Source organism: Coregonus lavaretus (genome assembly GCF_964263955.1).
Source record: "Coregonus lavaretus genome assembly, contig: HAP1_SCAFFOLD_600, whole genome shotgun sequence".
Classification (NCBI taxonomy): Eukaryota; Metazoa; Chordata; class Actinopteri; order Salmoniformes; family Salmonidae; genus Coregonus; species Coregonus lavaretus.
Window position 1 is genome coordinate 27,554 of NW_028159712.1, and position 21,954 is coordinate 49,507.

The 21,954-nt window shown below is 47.4% G+C and overlaps 1 protein-coding gene across 1 annotated transcript in view; it reads left to right on the forward strand.

The window, feature by feature from the left end:
- The window catches only part of clpb (ClpB family mitochondrial disaggregase), a gene marked incomplete at both ends in the record, with an annotated part of 46,072 nt that extends 25,971 nt beyond the window's left edge, over positions 1 to 20,101 (forward strand). Inside the window, 2 exon segments of the mRNA XM_084196876.1 lie at positions 3,860 to 3,964; positions 19,943 to 20,101. Of these exon segments, the coding sequence (XP_084053002.1) occupies positions 3,860 to 3,964; positions 19,943 to 20,101 (264 nt within the window).
- Between the last annotated feature and the right edge of the window lie 1,853 nt (positions 20,102 to 21,954).

Sequence of the window (21,954 nt, forward strand, 5' to 3'; positions counted from 1 at the left end):
TAATCCCAAAGAAAATCTGTGGAGGAAGCTGAAGGTTCGAGTTGCCAAACGTCAGCCTCAAAACCTTAATGACTTGGAGAAGATCTGCAAAGAGGAGTGGGACAAAATCCCACCTGAGATGTGTGCAAACCTGGTGGCCAACTACAAGAAACGTCTGACCTCTGTGATTGCCAACAAGGGTTTTGCCACCAAGTACTAAGTAATGTTTTGCAGAGGGGTCAAATACTTATTTCCCTCATTAAAATGTAAATCAAAATCAGCAGGGGATCAAATACTTTTTTCCCTCACTGTACACGGCCGTGACTATAACCGAATATAATTATCTTGGGAGATAATACGGTCGGCATTTGATTGAGAAATTCTAGATCGGGTGGACATGTCAAGTGTCAATGTGCAGCGGTAGGACGGAGTCAGGCGCAGGACACAGAACTGAGTAAACTACGTACTTTACTCGAAAAATAAACAACATTAATTTCCACGCAGGGAAAACACACCAGCTCACATAAGTCTTAGACACAAAACAAAGAACAAACACGCACAAAACCATGTGGGAACCAGAGGGTTACATAGGGAAATAATATAATGTAATGGGAACCAGGTGTGTACAATCAAGACAAAACAAATGGAAAAAGAAACGTAGATCGTGGCAGCTAGAAAGCCAGTGTCAACGACCGCCGAACGCTGCCCGAACAAGGAGAGGCACCAACTTCGGCGGAAGTCGTGACAGTACCCCCCCCCCCCCAACGTGCGGCTCCAGCAGCATGCCGACACCGGCCTCGGGGACGACCCGGAGGATGAGGCGCAGGACGATCCGGGTGGAGAAGGTGAAATTCCTGCAGTGAGGAAGGGTCCAGGATGTCCTCCACCGGCACCCAGTATCTCTCCTCCGGACCGTACCCCTCCCACGAGGTACTGAAGGCCCCTCGCCCGACGCCTTGAATGATGGCTCGTACAGTATAAGCCGGGACCCCCTCGATGTCCAGAGGGGGCGGAGGAACCTCCCGCAGCTCAGACTGCTGGAGTGGACCTGCCACCACCGGCCTGAGGAGAGACACATGGAACGAGGGGTTAACACGGTAATCAGGGGGGAGCTGTAACCTATAGCATTCCTTGTTCAGTCTCCTCAGGACTTTAAATGGCCCCACAAACCGCGGACCCAGCTTCCGGCAGGGCAGGCGAAGGGGCAGGTTTCAGGTCGAGAGACAGACCCGGTCCCCCGGTGCATACACCGGGGCCTCACTGCGGTGGCGGTCGGCGCTCGCCTTCTGTCGCCTGATGGCCCGTTGCAGGCGCACATGGGCAGCGTCCCATGTCTCCTCCGAGCGCCGAAACCATTCATCCACCGCAGGTGCCTCGATCTGGCTCTGATGCCATGGTGCCAGGACCGGCTGATAACCTAGTACACACTGAAATGGAGACAGGTTAGTGGAGGAGTGGCGGAGGGAGTTTTGGGCCATCTCTGCGAGGGGATGAAAGCCGCCCACTCCCCCGGCCGGTCCTGGCAATAGGACCGCAGAAACCTACCCACATCCTGGTTAATTCTCTCCACCTGCCCATTACTCTCAGGGTGAAAACCTGAGGTCAGGCTGACAGAGACCCCCAGACGTTCCATGAATGCCCTCCAGACCCTCGATGTGAACTGGGGACCCCGATCAGACACTATATCCTCAGGCACCCCGTAGTGCCGGAAGACGTGGGTAAACAGGGCCTCCGCAGTCTGTAGGGCCGTAGGGAGACCGGGCAAAGGAAGGAGACGGCAGGACTTAGAAAACCGATCCACAATGACCAGGATCGTGGTGTTACCTCGTGACGGAGGGAAGATCAATCACGAAGTCCACCAATAGGTGTGACCACGGCCGTTGTGGAATGGGGTAGGGGTTGTAATTTCCCTCTGGGCAGGTGTCTAGGTGCCTTGCACTGGGCGCACACCGAGCAGGAGGAAGCATAAACCCTCACATCCTTAGCTAAAGTGGGCCACCAGTACTTCCCACTAAGACAGCGCACGGTCCAACCGATGCCAGGATGACCAGAGGAGGGTGACGTGTGAGGCCAACAGATCAATCGATCGTGGACATCAGACGGAATGTACAGACGCCCAACTGGACACTGGGTGGGAGTGGGCTCCGTACGTAACGCCCGCTCGATGTCTGCGTCAACCTCCCATACCACCGGTGCCACCAGGCAAGAAGCCGGAGGTAGGGGAGTGGGATCCGTGGACCGCTCCTCTGTGTCATACATCCGGGACAGTGCGTCTGCCTTAGCATTCTGGGAACCTGGTCTGTAGGATAGGGTGAAAACAAAACGGGTGAAAAACATGGCCCACCTTGCCTGGTTCAGTCTCCTCGCCGCCCGGATGTACTCCAGATTGCGGTGGTCAGTCCAAATGAGGAAAGGGTGTTTAGCCCCCTCAAGCCAATGCCTCCACGCCTTCAGAGCCTTGACAACAGCTAACAGCTCCCGGTCCCCCACATCATAGTTTCGCTCCGCCGGGCTGAGCTTCTTCGAAAAGAAAGCACAGGGGCGGAGCTTTGGTGGCGTACCCGAGCGCTGAGACAGCACAGCTCCTATCCCAGCCTCGGACTCGTCCACCTCTACTATGAATGCCAAGGATGCAATCAAGACAAAACAAATGGAAAAAGAAACGTAGATCGGAGGCAGCTAGAAAGCCAGTGACGACAACCGCCGAACGCCGTCCGAACAAGGAGAGGGGAAGTCATGACAGAACAGAAGGACTCGAGTTCCTCTATGTTACTACAATTACGTTAATCATGAAACACACACCTCCGCCCTTCTGCTTCCCGGAGAGATATTTATTCCTGTCTGCGCGATGAACTGAGAACCCATCTGGCTGGACCGATTTCGACAGAATATCCCAAGAAAGCCATGTTTCCGTGAAACAGAGTATGTTACAGGCCTTGATGTCTATCTGGAAAGAAATCCTTGCCTGTAGTTCGTCGACTTTGTTAACCAAAGATTGAAGATTTGCGAGTAGAATACTTGGAAGCGGTGGGTGGTGTGCGCGCCTCCTAAATCAGACCAGCAGGCCGCTCCGAGTGCCTCTCCTCCGCCGGCGATGCTTTGGGTCAGCCGCTGGAATCAGTTCAGTTGCCCTGGGGAGAGCAAACAAAGGAACTGCTTCGGGAAAGTCGTATTCCTGGTCGTAATGCTGGTGAGTTACCGCCGCTCTGATATCCAATAGTTTTTCCCGGCTGTATGTAATGATGCAAAACACTTTCTGAGCTAATAATGTAAAAAATAATACATAAAAAAACTAAATACTGCAAAGTTTCCTAAGAGCTAGTCACGAGGCCGACATCTTCGTCGGCGCCAGGTAACTTTTCATACGGGTTAGGAGAGGCTTGCCATGTTAAAGATGCACTATGCAGAAATCACTCCGCCATTTCCTGGTTGCTAAAATTCTAATAGTTCGCCTAATTTCAGTTTATGTGACAAAACAAGCAAGTATAGTGTAGAGAATCATTGTACCATCTAAACCGCTGTGAAATATATTTTCCATAACCAAATATAGTGTATTTTCTTTCAGCTGTTTGAAGCTGGTGTACAAAACCGAAAGTAAAAGACGCAAAAAATGAACTTAAGAACGGGAAGTACAGAAATAGAGAACATAGAACAGATCTACCGCTTCTTAGACTTGCTATAGATGATAATGACAGATCTATATCTAACATTTGCAGCTTTAACTCGGCTGATAAATCCGGGCTAAGTGCATTAGCACAGGATTCTTATTCTTGTTCTTTAACACGGGGAGGAATGGTGTCTGACACCCTATCCCCCATATAGTGCTACGTCTCACCGTCACCCCGACCTACATGTCTCTCTCTCTCTCTCCCCTCGTTAGGCGAAGCAGATGCATGACATCACTCTGCTGTGGGACCGCCCCGTTCTGGACCTGCTGGTTGGAGGGTACAACCTGCACTACGCAGCCCACTCCATCAAACATGAGGTACACACACTAAATGTATATTTTTCTCTTCAGTCATTATCAAAGTATACTAGTGTTTATCTGCTTCAACTAACAATAAGGGTCCGTGCAGAGCTCTCCCACTTACCTGTCTCCCCCTCTGTTTCATTACTGACTACATAAGGAGAGTTAAAGGCCCAGTGCAGTCAAAAATGTGATTTTACTGTGTTGTGTGTATATATATATATTTCCACTGAGGTTGGAATAATTCTATTGACAATGATAATAATGCCCTTTTAGTGTAAGAGCTGTTTGACAAGACCGCCTGAAATTTCAGACTGTTTTGGTGGGATGGAGTTTGCCCTTCCTGACCAGGCAGTATAAGTTAATAGACCAATTTCAAACCTCTCTGCCAATAATAGCTCGTTTTCAGGGTACATATCCCTCCAATTAGGCCCCTCACTCAGACCACTCCCAGACAGTCATAGCGAAATTCTTGCTTGAGAAATTGCTCTTTGCTAAGAAGATATTTTGGTAATGTATCACCTCATAGCCATGAGTTGGTTTTAATGGAGCTAATTAAGCAATAATTGTCAGAGTGGTGTGTGTAGATGAGGAAGGAATCAAGCGCAGGAAACCAGGAGGACTTTAACAGAACTTTAGTCAAGTCTGACACGACAATAAACGTCAACCCAACCGGGTGGCGCAAACAGATTACGCACAAAACACTGTGCGGAGAAAACAAGAAAAAGCGCACGCAGTGCGAACTCTCGTAACACATACGAGAGACTCAAATATCTCGAGCAACAGCTGACAACAAAACAATCACGCATAACACCTGACCCAAACACACGAAACTAAATAGGGAAACAATTAAGACACAAATAAGGGACAGGTGTTATGAACAGACAAAACCAAATGAACATGAAACATAGAACGGTGGCAGCTAGTACTCCGGAGACGACGACCGCCGAAGCCTGCCCGAACAAGGAAGAGGAGCAGCCTCGGCCGAAACCGTGACAGTACCCCCCCCTTGACGCGCGGCTCCAGCCGTGCGCCGACCCGGAGCTCGGGGACGACCCGGACGACGCGGAGCAGGGCGCGCAGGATGACCCCGATGGAAATCGGTCAGTAGGGACTGGTCCAATACGTCCCTCCTTGGCACCCAGCACCGCTCCTCCGGACCGTACCCCTCCCACTCCACGAGATATTGAAGACCCCCCATCCGGCGTCTAGAATCCAGGATGGACCTCACGGTGTACGCCGGAGCCCCCTCGATGTCCAACGGGGGCGGAGGAGTCTCCTCAATCTCAAAGTCCTGGAGTGGACCAGCTACCACCGGCCTGAGGAGAGACACATGGAACGAGGGGTTAATATTTTTGTAATCAACAGGTAGTTCTAACCTATAACTCACCTCGTTCAATCTCCTCAGGACTTTAAACGGCCCCACAAACCGCCGACCCAGCTTCCGGCAGGGCAGGCGGAGGGGCAGGTTTCTGGTTGAGAGCCAGACTCGATCTCCAGGTGTGTATACTGGCCCCTCACTGCGGTGTAGGTCGGCGCTCGTCTTCTGTCGACGTATGGCACGCTGCAGATGGACGTGTGCAGCGTCCCACGTCTCCTCCGAGCGCCGCACCCACTCATCCACAGCGGGGGCCTCGATCTGGCTCTCATGCCATGGTGCCAGAACCGGCTGGTACCCTAATACACACTGAAAAGGGGTTAGTTGGGTGGAGGAGTGGCGAAGAGAGTTCTGTGCCATCTCGGCCCAGGGCACATATCTCGCCCACTCCTCCGGCCGGCCCTGACAGTATGACCTCAGAAACCTGCCCACATCCTGGTTGACCCGTTCAACCTGCCCATTACTCTCCGGGTGGTAACCCGAGGTAAGGCTTACCGAAACCCCCAACCGTTCCATAAATGCTCTCCACACTCTAGAGGTGAACTGGGGGCCTCGGTCAGACACTATATCCTCGGGTACCCCGTAATGCCGGAAGACATGGGTGAACAGAGCCTCTGCGGTCTGTAGGGCAGTGGGTAGACCCGGCATGGGAAGGAGACGACAGGCCTTAGAGAACCGATCCACAACGACCAGGATGGTAGTATTCCCCTGTGAGGGGGGAAGGTCGGTGACAAAATCCACCGAGAGGTGGGACCAGGGTCGTTGTGGAATAGGCAGGGGTTGTAACTTACCCCTGGGCAAATGTCTGGGCGCCTTACACTGGGCACACACCGAACAGGAGGAGACATAAATCCTCACATCCCTAGCTAACGTTGGCCACCAGTACTTCGTGCTAAGGCAGTGCACTGTCCGGCCGATACCCGGATGGCCAGAGGAGGGGGACGTATGAGCCCAACAAATGAGGCGATCGCGTACCTCGAGCGGAACGTACGTCCGACCCACAGGACACTGTGGAGGACTCGGGTCGGTGCGTAACGCCCGCTCGATCTCACCATCAACCTCCCACACCACCGGTGCAACCAGACAAGACTCCGGTAGTATGGGCGTGGACTCAACTGACCTCTCCTCTGTGTCATATCGCCGAGACAGAGCATCTGCCTTCCCGTTCTGGGACCCAGGGATGTATGTGATTTTAAACACAAACCGGGCTAGAAACATAGTCCAGCGAGCCTGGCGAGGATTCAATCTCCTAGCTGCCCGGATGTACTCCAGGTTACGATGGTCAGTTAGAATGAGGAAAGGGTGTTGAGCCCCCTCGAGCCAATGCCGCCACACCTTTAGGGCCTGTACCACGGCTAACAGCTCCCTGTCTCCTACGTCATAATTCCGCTCCGCCGGACTGAGCTTCTTACTGTAAAACGCACAGGGACGGAGTTTAGGTGGAGTGCCAGAACGCTGGGAAAGAACGGCCCCTATCCCGGCCTCTGACGCGTCCACCTCTACTTGGAACGGTAAAGAGGGATCCGGATGCGCCAACACCGGCGCCGAGGTAAACAGGTCCTTCAGTCTCCCAAAAGCCCTGTCCGCCTCAGCTGACCACCGCAAGCGCACCGGACCTCCCTTTAACAGAGACGTTATGGGAGCTGCCACCTGTCCAAAACCCCGGATAAACCTCCGGTAATAATTCGCAAAACCCAAGAACCGTTGCACCTCCTTCACAGTGGTTGGGGTCTGCCAATTACGCACAGCTGACACCCGGTCTACCTCCATCTTCACCCCTGACGCAGACAACTGGTAACCCAGAAAGGAGACCGACTTCTGGAAAAACAGACATTTCTCTGCCTTGACATATAGGTCATGCTCCAACAGTCTCCTCAATACTCGGCGCACCAGGGCTACATGCTCAGCACGGGTAGGGCTATACACCAGAATGTCGTCGATGTACACCACTACTCCCTGTCCCTGCATGTCCCGGAAAATCTCATCGACGAAGGATTGGAAGACTGAGGGAGCATTCATCAACCCATATGGCATGACTAGATACTCGTAGTGTCCGGAAGTCGTGCTAAACGCTGTCTTCCATTCATCGCCCTCTCTAATGCGCACCAAGTTATATGCGCTCCTAAGATCCAATTTTGTAAAGAACTGCGCACCGTGCAGTGACTCCGTCATAGTCGCAATCAGAGGAAGTGGATAGCTGTACTTCACTGTGATCTGATTGAGACCGCGGTAATCAATACACGGGCGCAGACCTCCATCCTTTTTCTTTACAAAAAAGAAACTTGAGGAAGCGGGTGAAACGGAGGGCCGTATGTATCCCTGTCTAAGAGACTCAGAGATGTACGTCTCCATAGCCTTTCTCTCCTCTTGAGACAAGGGATACACATGGCTCCGCGGGAGAGCTGCTCCTGACTGGAGATCTATCGCACAATCCCCCCGCCTATGAGGAGGCAGCTGCGCCGCCCGAGTCTTACTGAACGCCAGTGCCAAATCCTCATACTCGGGGGGAATCTGCAGTGCTGGCATTAGATTCGGACTCTCCACCGAGGTCGCCCCTATGGAAACACCCAGACACCGCCCCTCACATTGAGCAGACCACCCTTTAAGAGCTTTCTCTCGCCACTTAATAATAGGGTCATGAGTCATCAACCAGGGAAGACCCAGCACTACCGGATACGCAGGAGAGTCAATCAGATAGAGCTGAATTCTCTCCTCATGACCCTCCTGCGCCATCATCTGAAGGGGTGCTGTGACCTCCCCAATCAACCCAGACCCTAACGGACGGCTATCTAGGGCATGGACGGGGAAAGGCTTATCCACAGGAAGGAGGGGAATCCCTAACTCTATACAGAACTGGCGATCTATAAAATTCCCAGCTGCGCCTGAATCTACCAGCGCCTTATGCTGGGAACGAGGTGCAACCTGTGGGAAGCAAACAGGCAAGGTTAGGTGCACGACAGAAAGCTCTGGGTAAGCAGGGCGCCTACTCACCTGGGTGGACCCCCCAATGCGTGACCTGCCTTCTACCTCCCTGGAGGACCCGCCCCAACACCTAGCCGCGGTGTGCCCTCCACGACCACAGTTGGTGCAAGGGCCGGGTCCCCTCGGGCTCCTCCTCCTCCGTTCCCTAGCGCCAGCACCTCCGAGCTCCATAGGGCTCGGCTCGGAGGTGCTGGAGAGTGGAATGGGCAACCCCCCCCCGGAACGTCCACGGGTGGCGAGCAGGGTATCCAGCCGGATGGCCATGTCGACAAGCTGGTCGAAAGTCAACGACGTGTCCCTGCACGCCAACTCTCGCTGGACGTCCTCCCGGAGGCTGCAGCGGAAATGGTCGATATGGGCCCGCTCATTCCACCCTGCATCAGCCGCTAGGGTCCGAAACTCCAAGGCAAAGTCCTGGGCGCTCCTCATCCCCTGTCGGAGGTAGAATAGACGCTCCCCCGCCGCCTTCCCCTCTGGTGGATGGTCGAACAAAGCACGGAAGCGGCGGGAGAACTCCGCATAGTTCGTGGTAGCGGCGTCCATTCTCCTCCACTCGGCGTTGGCCCACTCCAACGCCTTGCCGGTGAGACAGGAGATGAGGGCTGAGACGCTCTCGTGTCCCGAGGGCGCCGGGTGTACGGTGGCGAGGTAGAGCTCCACCTGCAGCAGGAACCCTTGACACCCGGCAGTGGAGCCGTCGTACGCCCTCGGGAGCGAGAGCCGAATCCCACTAGGTTCCGGAGATGAGACAGGAGGGCTGACCGATGGGGCTGGTTCGGTTCGTGGAGGTGTGGGAACCCCGCTGGTCTCCCATCGGTGCAGAGTATTCATCACCCCCTCCAGGGCATGACAGACCTGGTTGATGCGGTCCTCCTGGCCACGAAGACGTTCAGCCATCTCGGCTGTCGGCGCGGTCGCTCCTGCTGATTCCATGGATATGATGCGTGATTCTGTCAGAGTGGTGTGTGTAGATGAGGAAGGAATCAAGCGCAGGAAACCAGGAGGACTTTAACAGAACTTTAGTCAAGTCTGACACGACAATAAACGTCAACCCAACCGGGTGGCGCAAACAGATTACGCACAAAACACTGTGCGGAGAAAACAAGAAAAAGCGCACGCAGTGCGAACTCTCGTAACACATACGAGAGACTCAAATATCTCGAGCAACAGCTGACAACAAAACAATCACGCATAACACCTGACCCAAACACACGAAACTAAATAGGGAAACAATTAAGACACAAATAAGGGACAGGTGTTATGAACAGACAAAACCAAATGAACATGAAACATAGAACGGTGGCAGCTAGTACTCCGGAGACGACGACCGCCGAAGCCTGCCCGAACAAGGAAGAGGAGCAGCCTCGGCCGAAACCGTGACAATAATGCCCGAGGGGGTGTGGTATATGGCCATTATACCACGGCTAAGGGCTGTTGGTATGCATGACGCACAACACAGAGTGCCTGGATACAGCCCTTAGCCGTGGTATATTGGCCATATACCACAAACCCCAGAGGTGCTTTATTGCTATTATAAACTGGTTACCAATGTAATCAGAACAGTAAACAAGTAATTTTGTGTCATACCGTGGTAAATTTTCTGAGGACAGGACCCAAACTACCCGGTTTATAATAGGAATTATAAACTGGGTGGCTAGAACCCTGAATACTGATTGGCTGACAGCTGTGGTATATCAGACCGTATACCATGGGTATGACAAAACTTTAGTTTTTACTGCTCTAATTATGTTGGTAACCAGTTTATAATAGCAATAAGGCTCCTCAGGGGTTTGTGGTATATGGCCAATATACCATGGCTAAGGGCTGTTTCCAGGCACTCCACGTTGCGACGTGCTTAAGAACAGCCCTTAGCCGTGGTATATTGGCCATATACCACACCCCCTCGGGCCTTATTGCTTAAATAAAACGTCTCAGAAGAAACACATCATGGTCTCTCTCCCTGTCTCTCACACTGGCTGTCTGATACTCTTCATTCTGTATCCACAATACACACACACACACACACACACACACACACACCAGTCAGCTTCAGTTACCACAGCTCATATCTTCCTCAGCGTAGCCTGAGGGGTTAAACCATAAACCACCCATTGGATATATCATTCTATTTATCTAGCATCAGTTAGGATAGAGATATTAACCACGTCATTCCACATCATCGTTGGAGAGCAGCCATTGATGAGGAAGCTGGAGGAAAGAGGAAGTCCTTTGCCATGTTTATAGAAAATAGATGTATATGGATTAACCAGTATATGAAGAGAAATATATAAGTATAGTGTTGTCTTTGCTTGCTTAAAGACAGCTTAGTGTTGTCTCAGTGACTAGTGAAAACATTCCGCCGGCAGATATAGTTATATAGACCAAGACATCTGTGTCATCTGAGTCATATAAAGTGTTATATCAGAAAGAAAGTAACTCAAGTTTATGGATTATAAATTATGGATATCAATAAACTGCCTTGTGAAATGTTTCAGTAGTTGGATACATCGGCGCCTTTGTCATGAAGATGTTTAGTGGTGTTTGGTGGGAATCTTTCTGACAATGTAGAGATATAAATATTATCTAGACACTTTCATGTATCCTTCATGTTTACAAGGAGCCGAACTAAAGAAGCCACACATTTTTCATTCTTGTACATTAACACCCATCATGTTGTAAACAAAGCTGCTGTGATCAATGGAGATTCCTGTCTTTGTCTTGTTTGTGTTCCGCTGTCACTCCAACCTGTCTGTGTGTGTTGTGTCACGGAGTCTGGGTGGGAATTTTAGAACAATAACAGTTGTCGTTCTGGTGACAACATGATTGAGGAATTTATTGGGAATGTAGTGTGCATTCATGCGTGTGCATACTGTGAGAATTGTGTGTGTGTGTGTGTGTGTGTGAGAGAGAGAGAGAGAGAGAGCAAGCATGTTGCATTGTGTGTGTGTGTGTGTGTGTGTGTGTGTGTGTGTGTGTGTGTGTGTGTGTGTGTGTGTGTGTGTGTGTGTGTGTGTGTGTGTGTGTGTGTGTGTGTGTGTGTGTGTGTGTGTGTGTGTGTGTGTGTGAGAGAGAGAGCATTTTGCATTGTGTATGTGTGATGGTGGGGCTGGTTTTGCAGAAGGTCAGGAGAGAATGTGGGAGGGCCATTCCTCTGTGTCCCTCTCTGCCAGGGTTCCATAGAGATGTAGAGCCTCTTCTCCCCTGCAGGGAGGGAATTAGCATGGAGAAACAGACCCATTCACCATGACTGGGCCCTTCTGGACCCCCCATATACACACACACACAGCAGTCAGTGCCTTGCTACCTGCCACTCCCAGATGCACACAGACAGGGTGTCGAAAGCGTTCCACAGGGATGCTGGCCCATGTTGACTCCCAATGCTTCCCATAGTTGTGTCAAGTTGGCTAGATGTCCTTTGGGTGGTGCACCATTCTTGATACACACGGGAAACTGTTGAGCGTGAATAACCCAGCAGCATTGCAGTTCTTGATACAAACCAGTGCTCATGGCACCTACTACCTTACCCCTTCTAAAGGCACTTCAATATTTTGTCTTGCCCATTCAACCTCTGAATGGCACACATACACAATCAATGTTTCAATTGTCTCAAGGCTTAAAGATCCTTCTTTAACCTGTCTCCTCCCCTTCATCAACACTGATTGAAGTGGATTTAACAAGTGATATCAATTATAGATTTCACCTGGATTCACCTGGTCAGTCTATGTCATGGAAAGAGCGGGTGGTCTTAATGTTTTGTACACTCTGTGTATTTACTGTGCCTTCAGAAAGTATTCACACCCATTTACTTTTTCCACATTTTGTTTTGTTTCAGCCTGAATTTAAAATGGATTAAATTGAGATTTTGTGTCACTGGCCTACACACAAAACCCCATAATGTCAACGTGGAATTATGTTTTTAGAAATGTTTACAAATTAATTAAAAATGAAAAGCTGAAATGTCTTGAGTCAATAAGTATTCAACCCCTTTGTTATGGCAAGCCTAAATAAGTTCAAGAGTAACAATTTGCTTAACAAGTCACATAAGTGACTAGTCGGCAGGTAGCCTAGCGGTTAAGACTGTTGGGCCAGTAACCGAAAAGTTGCTGGTTTGAATCCCCGAGCCGACTAGGTGAAAAAATCTGTCTGTGCCCTTGAGTGCAAGGACTCACTCTGTGTACAATAATTGTGTTTAACATGATGACTACCTAATCTCTGTACCCCACACATACAATTATCTGGAAGGTCCCTCAGTCGAGCAGTGAATTTCAAACACAGATTCAACCTCAAACCTCGCAAAGAAGGGCACCTATTGGTAGATGGGTAAAAGAAAAGAAGCAGACTGAATATCCCTTTGAGCATGGTGAAGTTATTAATTACACTTTGGATGGTGTATCAATACACCCAGTCACTACAAAGATACAGGTGTCTTTCCTAAATATAATGTGCCATTTAGCAGACGCTTTTATCCAAAGCGACTTACAGTCATATGCGCATACATTTTTACGTATGGGTGGTCCCAGGGATCGAACCCACTACCCTGACGTTACGAGCGCCATGCTCTACCAATTGAGCTACAGAGGACCAACTCAGTTGCCGGAGAGGAAGGAATATGCTCAGGGACTTTACCATGAGGCCAATGGTGACTTTAAAATAGAGTTTAATGGCTGTAATAGGAGAAAATGGAGGATGAATCAACGACATTGTAGTTACTCCACAATACTAACCTAAAAGAAAGAAGCCTGTACAGAATACAAATATTCCCAGAAATTCACTAAAAGGCACTAAAGTAAAACTGCGTGAGATGTGGCAAAGAAATTCACTTTATGTCCTGAATACAAAGCATTATGTTTGGGGAAAATCCAACATATCATTGAGTACCACTCTTCATATTTTCAATTATGGTGGTGGCTGCATCATGTTATGGGTATGCTTGTCATCGGCAAGGACTAGGGAGTTTGTTTTAGGATAAAAAGAAACGGAATAGAGCTAAGCACAGGCAAAATCCTAGAGGAAAACCTGGTTCAGTCTGCTTTCCAATAGACACTGGGAGACAAATTCACCTTTCAGCAGTACAAGAACCTTAAACACAAGGCTAAATCTACACTGGAGTTGCTTACCAAGATGACATTGAATGTTGCTGAGTGGCCAAGTTACAGTTTTGACTTAAATCGGCTTGAAAATCTATGGCAAGATTTGAAAATGGCGGTCTAGCAATGATCAACAAGCAACTTGACAGAGCTTGAATAATTATTTTAAGAATAATGGGCTAAATTCAAAATGTGGAATAAGTCAAGGGGTATGAATACTTTCTGAACGCACTGTATATATTTTATATTTATATATATATATACCTACTGTTATAATTAGGGTCCCTGGATGGCATCATGTTATATATATATAAAGGAAATGCAGATTAGCTTCGTGATTTACATAAATTCACTGAAAACCCGCACTAACACATATATTAACAGTATTGCACTTTTCATGAAGCCTACTTTTGTCCAGCTAATAGCCTAACCACAGATCAAGCAACATTATGGACTAAATGTTAAAATCCTGTTGCTGCAGGATTATTTTGCTACAACAATACTGGTCAAATTAAAATCTGTAGGTACAGTTAAAGTCGGAAGTTTACATAGAGTTAGGTTGGAGTCATTAAAACTTGTTTTTCAACCACTCCACTAATTTCTTGTTAACAAACTATAGTTTTGGGAAGTCGGTTAGGACATCCACTTTGTGCATGACACAAGTAATTTTTCCAACAATTGTTTACAGACAGATTATTTCACTTATAATTCACTGTAAACAATTCCAGTGGGTCAGAAGTTTGCATACACTAAATTGACTGTGTATTTAAACAGCTTGGAAAATTCCAGAAAATGATGTCATGGCTTTAGAAGCTTCTGGTAGGCTAATTGATATAATTTGAGTCAATTGGAGGTGTACCTGTGGATGTATTTCAAGGCCTACCTTCAAACTCAGTGCCTCTTTGCTTGACATCATGGGAAAATCAAAATAAATCAGCCAATACCTCAGAAAAAAAATTGTAGACCTCCACAAGTCTGGTTCATCCTTGGGAGCAATTTCCAAACGCCTGAAGGTACCACGTTCATCTGTACAAACAATAGTACGCAAGTATAAACACCATGGGACCACGCAGCCGTCATACCACTCAGGAAGGAGATGCATTCTGTCTCCTAGAGATGAACGTACTTTGGTGCGAAAAGTGCAAATCAATCCCAGAACAACAGCAAAGGACCTTGTGAAGATGCTGGATGAAACAGTTACAAAAGTATCTATATCCACAGTAAAACGAGTCCTATATCGACATAACCTGAAAGGCCGCTCAGCAAGGAAGAAGCCACTGCTCCAAATCCGCCATAGAAAAGCCAGACTACGGTTTGCAACTGCACATGGGGAACAAAGATCATACTTTTTGAAGAAAGGTCTGATGAAACAAAAATATAACTGTTTGACCATAATGACCATCGTTATGTTTGGAGGAAAAAGGGGGGGGTTAGGTTGGAGTCATTAAAACTTGTTTTTCAACCACTCCACTAATTTCTTGTTAACAAACTATAGTTTTGGGAAGTCGGTTAGGACATCCACTTTGTGCATGACACAAGTAATTTTTCCAACAATTGTTTACAGACAGATTATTTCACTTATAATTCACTGTAAACAATTCCAGTGGGTCAGAAGTTTGCATACACTAAATTGACTGTGTATTTAAACAGCTTGGAAAATTCCAGAAAATGATGTCATGGCTTTAGAAGCTTCTGGTAGGCTAATTGATATAATTTGAGTCAATTGGAGGTGTACCTGTGGATGTATTTCAAGGCCTACCTTCAAACTCAGTGCCTCTTTGCTTGACATCATGGGAAAATCAAAATAAATCAGCCAATACCTCAGAAAAAAAATTGTAGACCTCCACAAGTCTGGTTCATCCTTGGGAGCAATTTCCAAACGCCTGAAGGTACCACGTTCATCTGTACAAACAATAGTACGCAAGTATAAACACCATGGGACCACGCAGCCGTCATACCACTCAGGAAGGAGATGCATTCTGTCTCCTAGAGATGAACGTACTTTGGTGCGAAAAGTGCAAATCAATCCCAGAACAACAGCAAAGGACCTTGTGAAGATGCTGGATGAAACAGTTACAAAAGTATCTATATCCACAGTAAAACGAGTCCTATATCGACATAACCTGAAAGGCCGCTCAGCAAGGAAGAAGCCACTGCTCCAAATCCGCCATAGAAAAGCCAGACTACGGTTTGCAACTGCACATGGGGAACAAAGATCATACTTTTTGAAGAAAGGTCTGATGAAACAAAAATATAACTGTTTGACCATAATGACCATCGTTATGTTTGGAGGAAAAAGGGGGGGTTAGGTTGGAGTCATTAAAACTTGTTTTTCAACCACTCCACTAATTTCTTGTTAACAAACTATAGTTTTGGGAAGTCGGTTAGGACATCCACTTTGTGCATGACACAAGTAATTTTTCCAACAATTGTTTACAGACAGATTATTTCACTTATAATTCACTGTAAACAATTCCAGTGGGTCAGAAGTTTGCATACACTAAATTGACTGTGTATTTAAACAGCTTGGAAAATTCCAGAAAATGATGTCATGGCTTTAGAAGCTTCTGGTAGGCTAATTGATATAATTTGAGTCAATTGGAGGTGTACCTGTGGATGTATTTCAAGGCCTACCTTCTAACTCAGTGCCTCTTTGCTTGACATCATGGGAAAATCAAAATAAATCAGCCAATACCTCAGAAAAAAAATTGTAGACCTCCACAAGTCTGGTTCATCCTTGGGAGCAATTTCCAAACGCCTGAAGGTACCACGTTCATCTGTACAAACAATAGTACGCAAGTATAAACACCATGGGACCACGCAGCCGTCATACCACTCAGGAAGGAGATGCATTCTGTCTCCTAGAGATGAACGTACTTTGGTGCGAAAAGTGCAAATCAATCCCAGAACAACAGCAAAGGACCTTGTGAAGATGCTGGATGAAACAGTTACAAAAGTATCTATATCCACAGTAAAACGAGTCCTATATCGACATAACCTGAAAGGCCGCTCAGCAAGGAAGAAGCCACTGCTCCAAATCCGCCATAGAAAAGCCAGACTACGGTTTGCAACTGCACATGGGGAACAAAGATCATACTTTTTGAAGAAAGGTCTGATGAAACAAAAATATAACTGTTTGACCATAATGACCATCGTTATGTTTGGAGGAAAAAGGGGGGGTTAGGTTGGAGTCATTAAAACTTGTTTTTCAACCACTCCACTAATTTCTTGTTAACAAACTATAGTTTTGGGAAGTCGGTTAGGACATCCACTTTGTGCATGACACAAGTAATTTTTCCAACAATTGTTTACAGACAGATTATTTCACTTATAATTCACTGTAAACAATTCCAGTGGGTCAGAAGTTTGCATACACTAAATTGACTGTGTATTTAAACAGCTTGGAAAATTCCAGAAAATGATGTCATGGCTTTAGAAGCTTCTGGTAGGCTAATTGATATAATTTGAGTCAATTGGAGGTGTACCTGTGGATGTATTTCAAGGCCTACCTTCAAACTCAGTGCCTCTTTGCTTGACATCATGGGAAAATCAAAATAAATCAGCCAATACCTCAGAAAAAAAATTGTAGACCTCCACAAGTCTGGTTCATCCTTGGGAGCAATTTCCAAACGCCTGAAGGTACCACGTTCATCTGTACAAACAATAGTACGCAAGTATAAACACCATGGGACCACGCAGCCGTCATACCACTCAGGAAGGAGATGCATTCTGTCTCCTAGAGATGAACGTACTTTGGTGCGAAAAGTGCAAATCAATCCCAGAACAACAGCAAAGGACCTTGTGAAGATGCTGGATGAAACAGTTACAAAAGTATCTATATCCACAGTAAAACGAGTCCTATATCGACATAACCTGAAAGGCCGCTCAGCAAGGAAGAAGCCACTGCTCCAAATCCGCCATAGAAAAGCCAGACTACGGTTTGCAACTGCACATGGGGAACAAAGATCATACTTTTTGAAGAAAGGTCTGATGAAACAAAAATATAACTGTTTGACCATAATGACCATCGTTATGTTTGGAGGAAAAAGGGGGGGTTTGCAAGCCGAAGAACACCATCCCAACCGTGAAGCACGGGGGTGGCAGCATCATGCTGTGGGGGTGCTTTGCTGCAGGAGGGACTGGTGCACTTCACAAAATAGATGGCATCATGAGGAAGGAAAATTATGTGGATATATTGAAGCAACATCTCAAGACATCAGTCAGGATTCTTGGTCGCAAATGGGTCTTCCAAATGGACAAGACCCCAAGCATACTTCCAGAGTTGTGGCAAAATAGCTTCAGGACAACAAAGTCAAGGTATTGGAGTGGCCATCACAAAGCCCTGACTTCAATCCTATAGAAAATGTGTGGGCAGAACTGAAAAAGCGTGTGTGCGCATGGAGGCCTACAAACCTGACTCATTTACACCAGCTCTGTCAGGAGGAATGGGCCAAAATTCACCCAACTTATTGTGGGAAGCTTCTGGAAGGCTACCCGAAACGTTTGACCCAAGTTAAACAATCGAAAGGCAATGCTACCAAATACTAATTGAGTGTATGTAAACATCTGACCCACTGGGAATGTGATGAAATAAATAAAAGCTGAAATAAATCATTCTCTCTACTATTATTTCACATTCTTAAAATAAAGTGGTGATTCTAACTGACCTAAAGCAGGGAATTTTTACTAGGATTAAATGTCAGAAATTGTGAAAAACTGAGTTTAAATATATTTGGCTAAGGTGTATGTAAACTTCCGACTTCAACTGTACATACTAGGTACACTCACAAATATGGACACAATCCCTTTCAAATAGTTGTGTGTGTGTTTCCCTGTCCTGAGGAAGAGGAGGATGATGAGGAAGAGAGTCTCTTAGTCTGTCCATCAGGCTATTTCTGCCTGCTGCCATTTCTCTGATTAGATTATAGGGAAACGGAAACCCAACCTCTCTCTTTCCCTCCACCCTCCTCCTACGCCCTGAGAGACAGAGCAGCTACCGCTTAACAGAGAGAGAGAGAGAGAGAGGGAGGAGAGTGAAATTAAAGAGAAGGGGGTGTAGAGGGTGGAGGAAAGAAAGGAGAGAAAGAGGATGGAGATGGAGGGGAACATATAGGGACTTTGGGGAGAAAGTGGGTAATCGAGAGTGTGTGAGAGAGATGGAGAGGCCATCTTATGTTATGGGTTGGAGTGGAGTAGACTGAATGTTTAGGCTACTGAGGATGCACCTTCACACTACAACTCTGCCTCACACACACATGCCCACGCACGCACACACACACACTGCATTCTCCATACATACACATTCCTATTTAATTATACTCTACCATCTCCACTCACACACAAACACAACCACACACAAAAACAACCATACACAAACACGACCACACACAAAAACAACCACACACAAACATGACCACACACAAACACAAACACAACCACACACAAACACAACCACACACAAAAACAACCACACACAAACACAAACACACACACACAACCACACACAAACACAAACACACACGACCACACACAAACACAAACACAACCACACACAAACACATCCACACACAAACACAACCACACACAAACACAACCACACACAAAAACAACCACACACAAACACAACCACACACAAAAACAACCACACATGTAGCCTATGTCACCTGTTGCTAACCCGATTATTGCATTATGCAAAGTCTACTTTGATTTTTTATCTTTCTATTACACTCTTAGAAAAAAGGGTTCCAAAATGGTTCTTCAGCTGTCCCCATAGGAGAACCCTTTTTGGTTCCAGGCAGAACCCTTTTTGGTTGCAGGTAGAACCCGTTTGGGTTCTATGAAGAACCCTCTGTGGAAAGGCTTCTACATAGAACCAAAAAGTGTACCTGGAACCAAAAAGGTTCTACCTGGAACCAAAAAGGTTCTACCTGGAACCAAAAAGGGTTCTCCTATGGGGACAGCCGAAGAACCCATGTAGGTTCTAGATAGCACCTTTTTTTCTAAGTGTATAACTATAATTCATTTTATTTAATCTCCATTTTATGCTTCTATCGTTGGGGCCTGCCTCGCATTGCAACAGCACAAGGAGGTGGGTGATGATGACTTGCTCGTGAGCACTCAGCGCGGCCCGCGCGCATCACTCAGAGCTCTGATAGCCTCGCGCACCATTATCATATCTGGCCGCGCTCTTAACGGGGCATTTTCATCCATGTTCTCCTCCCATGCCCGTCTCCCCCTCTCTCTCCTCTCATCTCTCTCCTTTCTCTTTTCTCTCCCCCGAGGTCTCTCAGAAGGCAGGCATGGATCGATCCACCATTACTCCACGTTTAGCTCATCCTCATCCCGCCCCATTCAGAGGGAGAAAGAGGCTCAATTCCATACGAGACATCGAGATCTGCCTAAATGAATATAACCTTAGGGGCATGGAAGTCAACGCTGCAGGTGTGGAAGACGTTGATTTAGAGCAATTATATCACATAACGAACCTATGGGAGAGAAATGGTTGACATTCTGATATTGACAATAGAGAGGCTCCCCTCTCCTCATCAGGTGTACGCTCGGGGGTACAGTCTTCTTCCTGACATGGTGACGGTAAACAGGGCGCGCCGGTGTGCTCGAGACGCGGACCGGAGCATCTCCAGACGCAAACTGGCAAACCCCATACGGTTAAGCACGCTCTCCCCGGTCCCAACGGGAGAATTATCATAAAAGGGAATAAAAGACCCCCAAAACACAGCCAGTCTGCCCCCTTCTCCTAAAGAAAGGAACAAATCCATTCTCCCTAATTCGAACCTTGCTCAGGGACAGCTCGCGTGGCAGATTGCAGTCTAATTAGTTTAGAGTGGATTTAATTCAATTAACTTTCCACAGCTCCGCGCGCCCCGCCGCCGGCCTGCTTTCAGAGCGCGGGGCCAGTGCTCGAGATCTAATTAGCGTGTTTGGAGAAGCTCTCCTGCGCGCGGCCATCCCAGTTCCTCCAGCTGTGTGTGTGTGTGTGTGTGTGTGTGTGTTTTCTCTAGGGACCGTTGGTCTGGTTTTTATCCTAAAAAGCCTTTTTTAACATGGGTCAATTGGGCTAATTTAGTCCATTGCTGTAGTTGGATAGGCTAGACGTGAATAGCATAAATAATAATACGAAAAGAATATAAGCCTAGGCCTACTTATATGTTTCATGGAGTGCATGCACTGTCCAGTGGCCTGTATTCATGAATGCCAAGGAAAGCTAGGCTTCCCCAAAAAAGTTACAAAACAAATATGATTATACATTAAATAATGTATGTTTCATCTCTGTGTTTCAAGAGGCTGAATGTACACTACATCACCAAAAGTATGTGGACACCCCTTCAAATTAGTAGATTCGGCTATTTCAGCCATACCCGTTGCTGACAGGTGTATAAAATCGAGTATACAGCCATGCAATCTCCATAGACAAACATTGACAGTAGAACGGCCTTATTGAAGAGCTCAGTGACTTTCAACATGGCACCTTCATAGGATACCATCTTTCAAACAAGTCAGTTCGTAAAATTTCTGCCCTGCTAGAGCTGTTATTGTGAAGTGGAAACGTCTAGGAGCAATAATGGCTCAGCCTTGAAGTGGTAGGCCACACAAGCTCACAGAACGGAACCACAGAGTGCTGAACGCATACTGAGTAGAAATCATCTGTTCTCGGTTGCAACACTCACTACCTGTTCCTCCGGGAGCTTCATGAAATGGGTTTCCATGGCCGAGCAGCCGCACACAAGCCTAAGATCACCATACACAATGCCAAGCGTTGGCTGGAATGGTGTAAAGCTTGCCGCCATTGGACTTTGGAGCAGTGCAAACCCGTTCTCTGGAGTGATGAATCACACTTCACCATCTGGCAGTTCGATGGACTAATCTGGGTTTGGCGGATGCCAACAGAATGCTGCCCCAATGCATAGTGCCAACTGTAAAGTTTGGTGGAGGAGGAATAATAGTCTGGGGCTGTTTTTCATGGTTCGGGCTAGGCCCCTTAGTTCCAGAGAAGAGAAATCGTAACGCTACTATATACAATGACATTCTAGATGAATCTGTGCCTCCAACTTTGTGGCAACAGTTTGGGGAAGGCCCTTTCCTGTTTCAGCATGACAATGCCCCGTGCAGAAAGCGAGGTCCATTCAGAAATGGTTTGTCGAGATCGGTGTGGAAGAACTTGACTGGCCTGCACAGAGCCCTGACCTCAACCCCATCGAAAACCTTTGGGATGAATTGGAACGCCGACTGCGAGCCAGGCCTAATTCCCCAACATCAGTGCATGACCTCACTAATGCTCTTGGGGCTGAATGGAAGCAAGTCCCCGCAGCAATGTTCCAACATCTAGTGGAAAGCCTTCCCAGAAGAGTGGAGGCTGTTATAGCAACAAAGGGATGACCAACTCCATATTAATGCCCATGATTTTGGAATGAGATGTTCGTCGAGCAGGTGTCCACATACTTTTGGTCATGTAGTGTATCTCACAGGAGAAATCATCAGAGCAAATGGAACAGCGCCACTCTGTCTCTCTACGTGTAGGCCATCTATCTGAAGCTGTCTGGTCC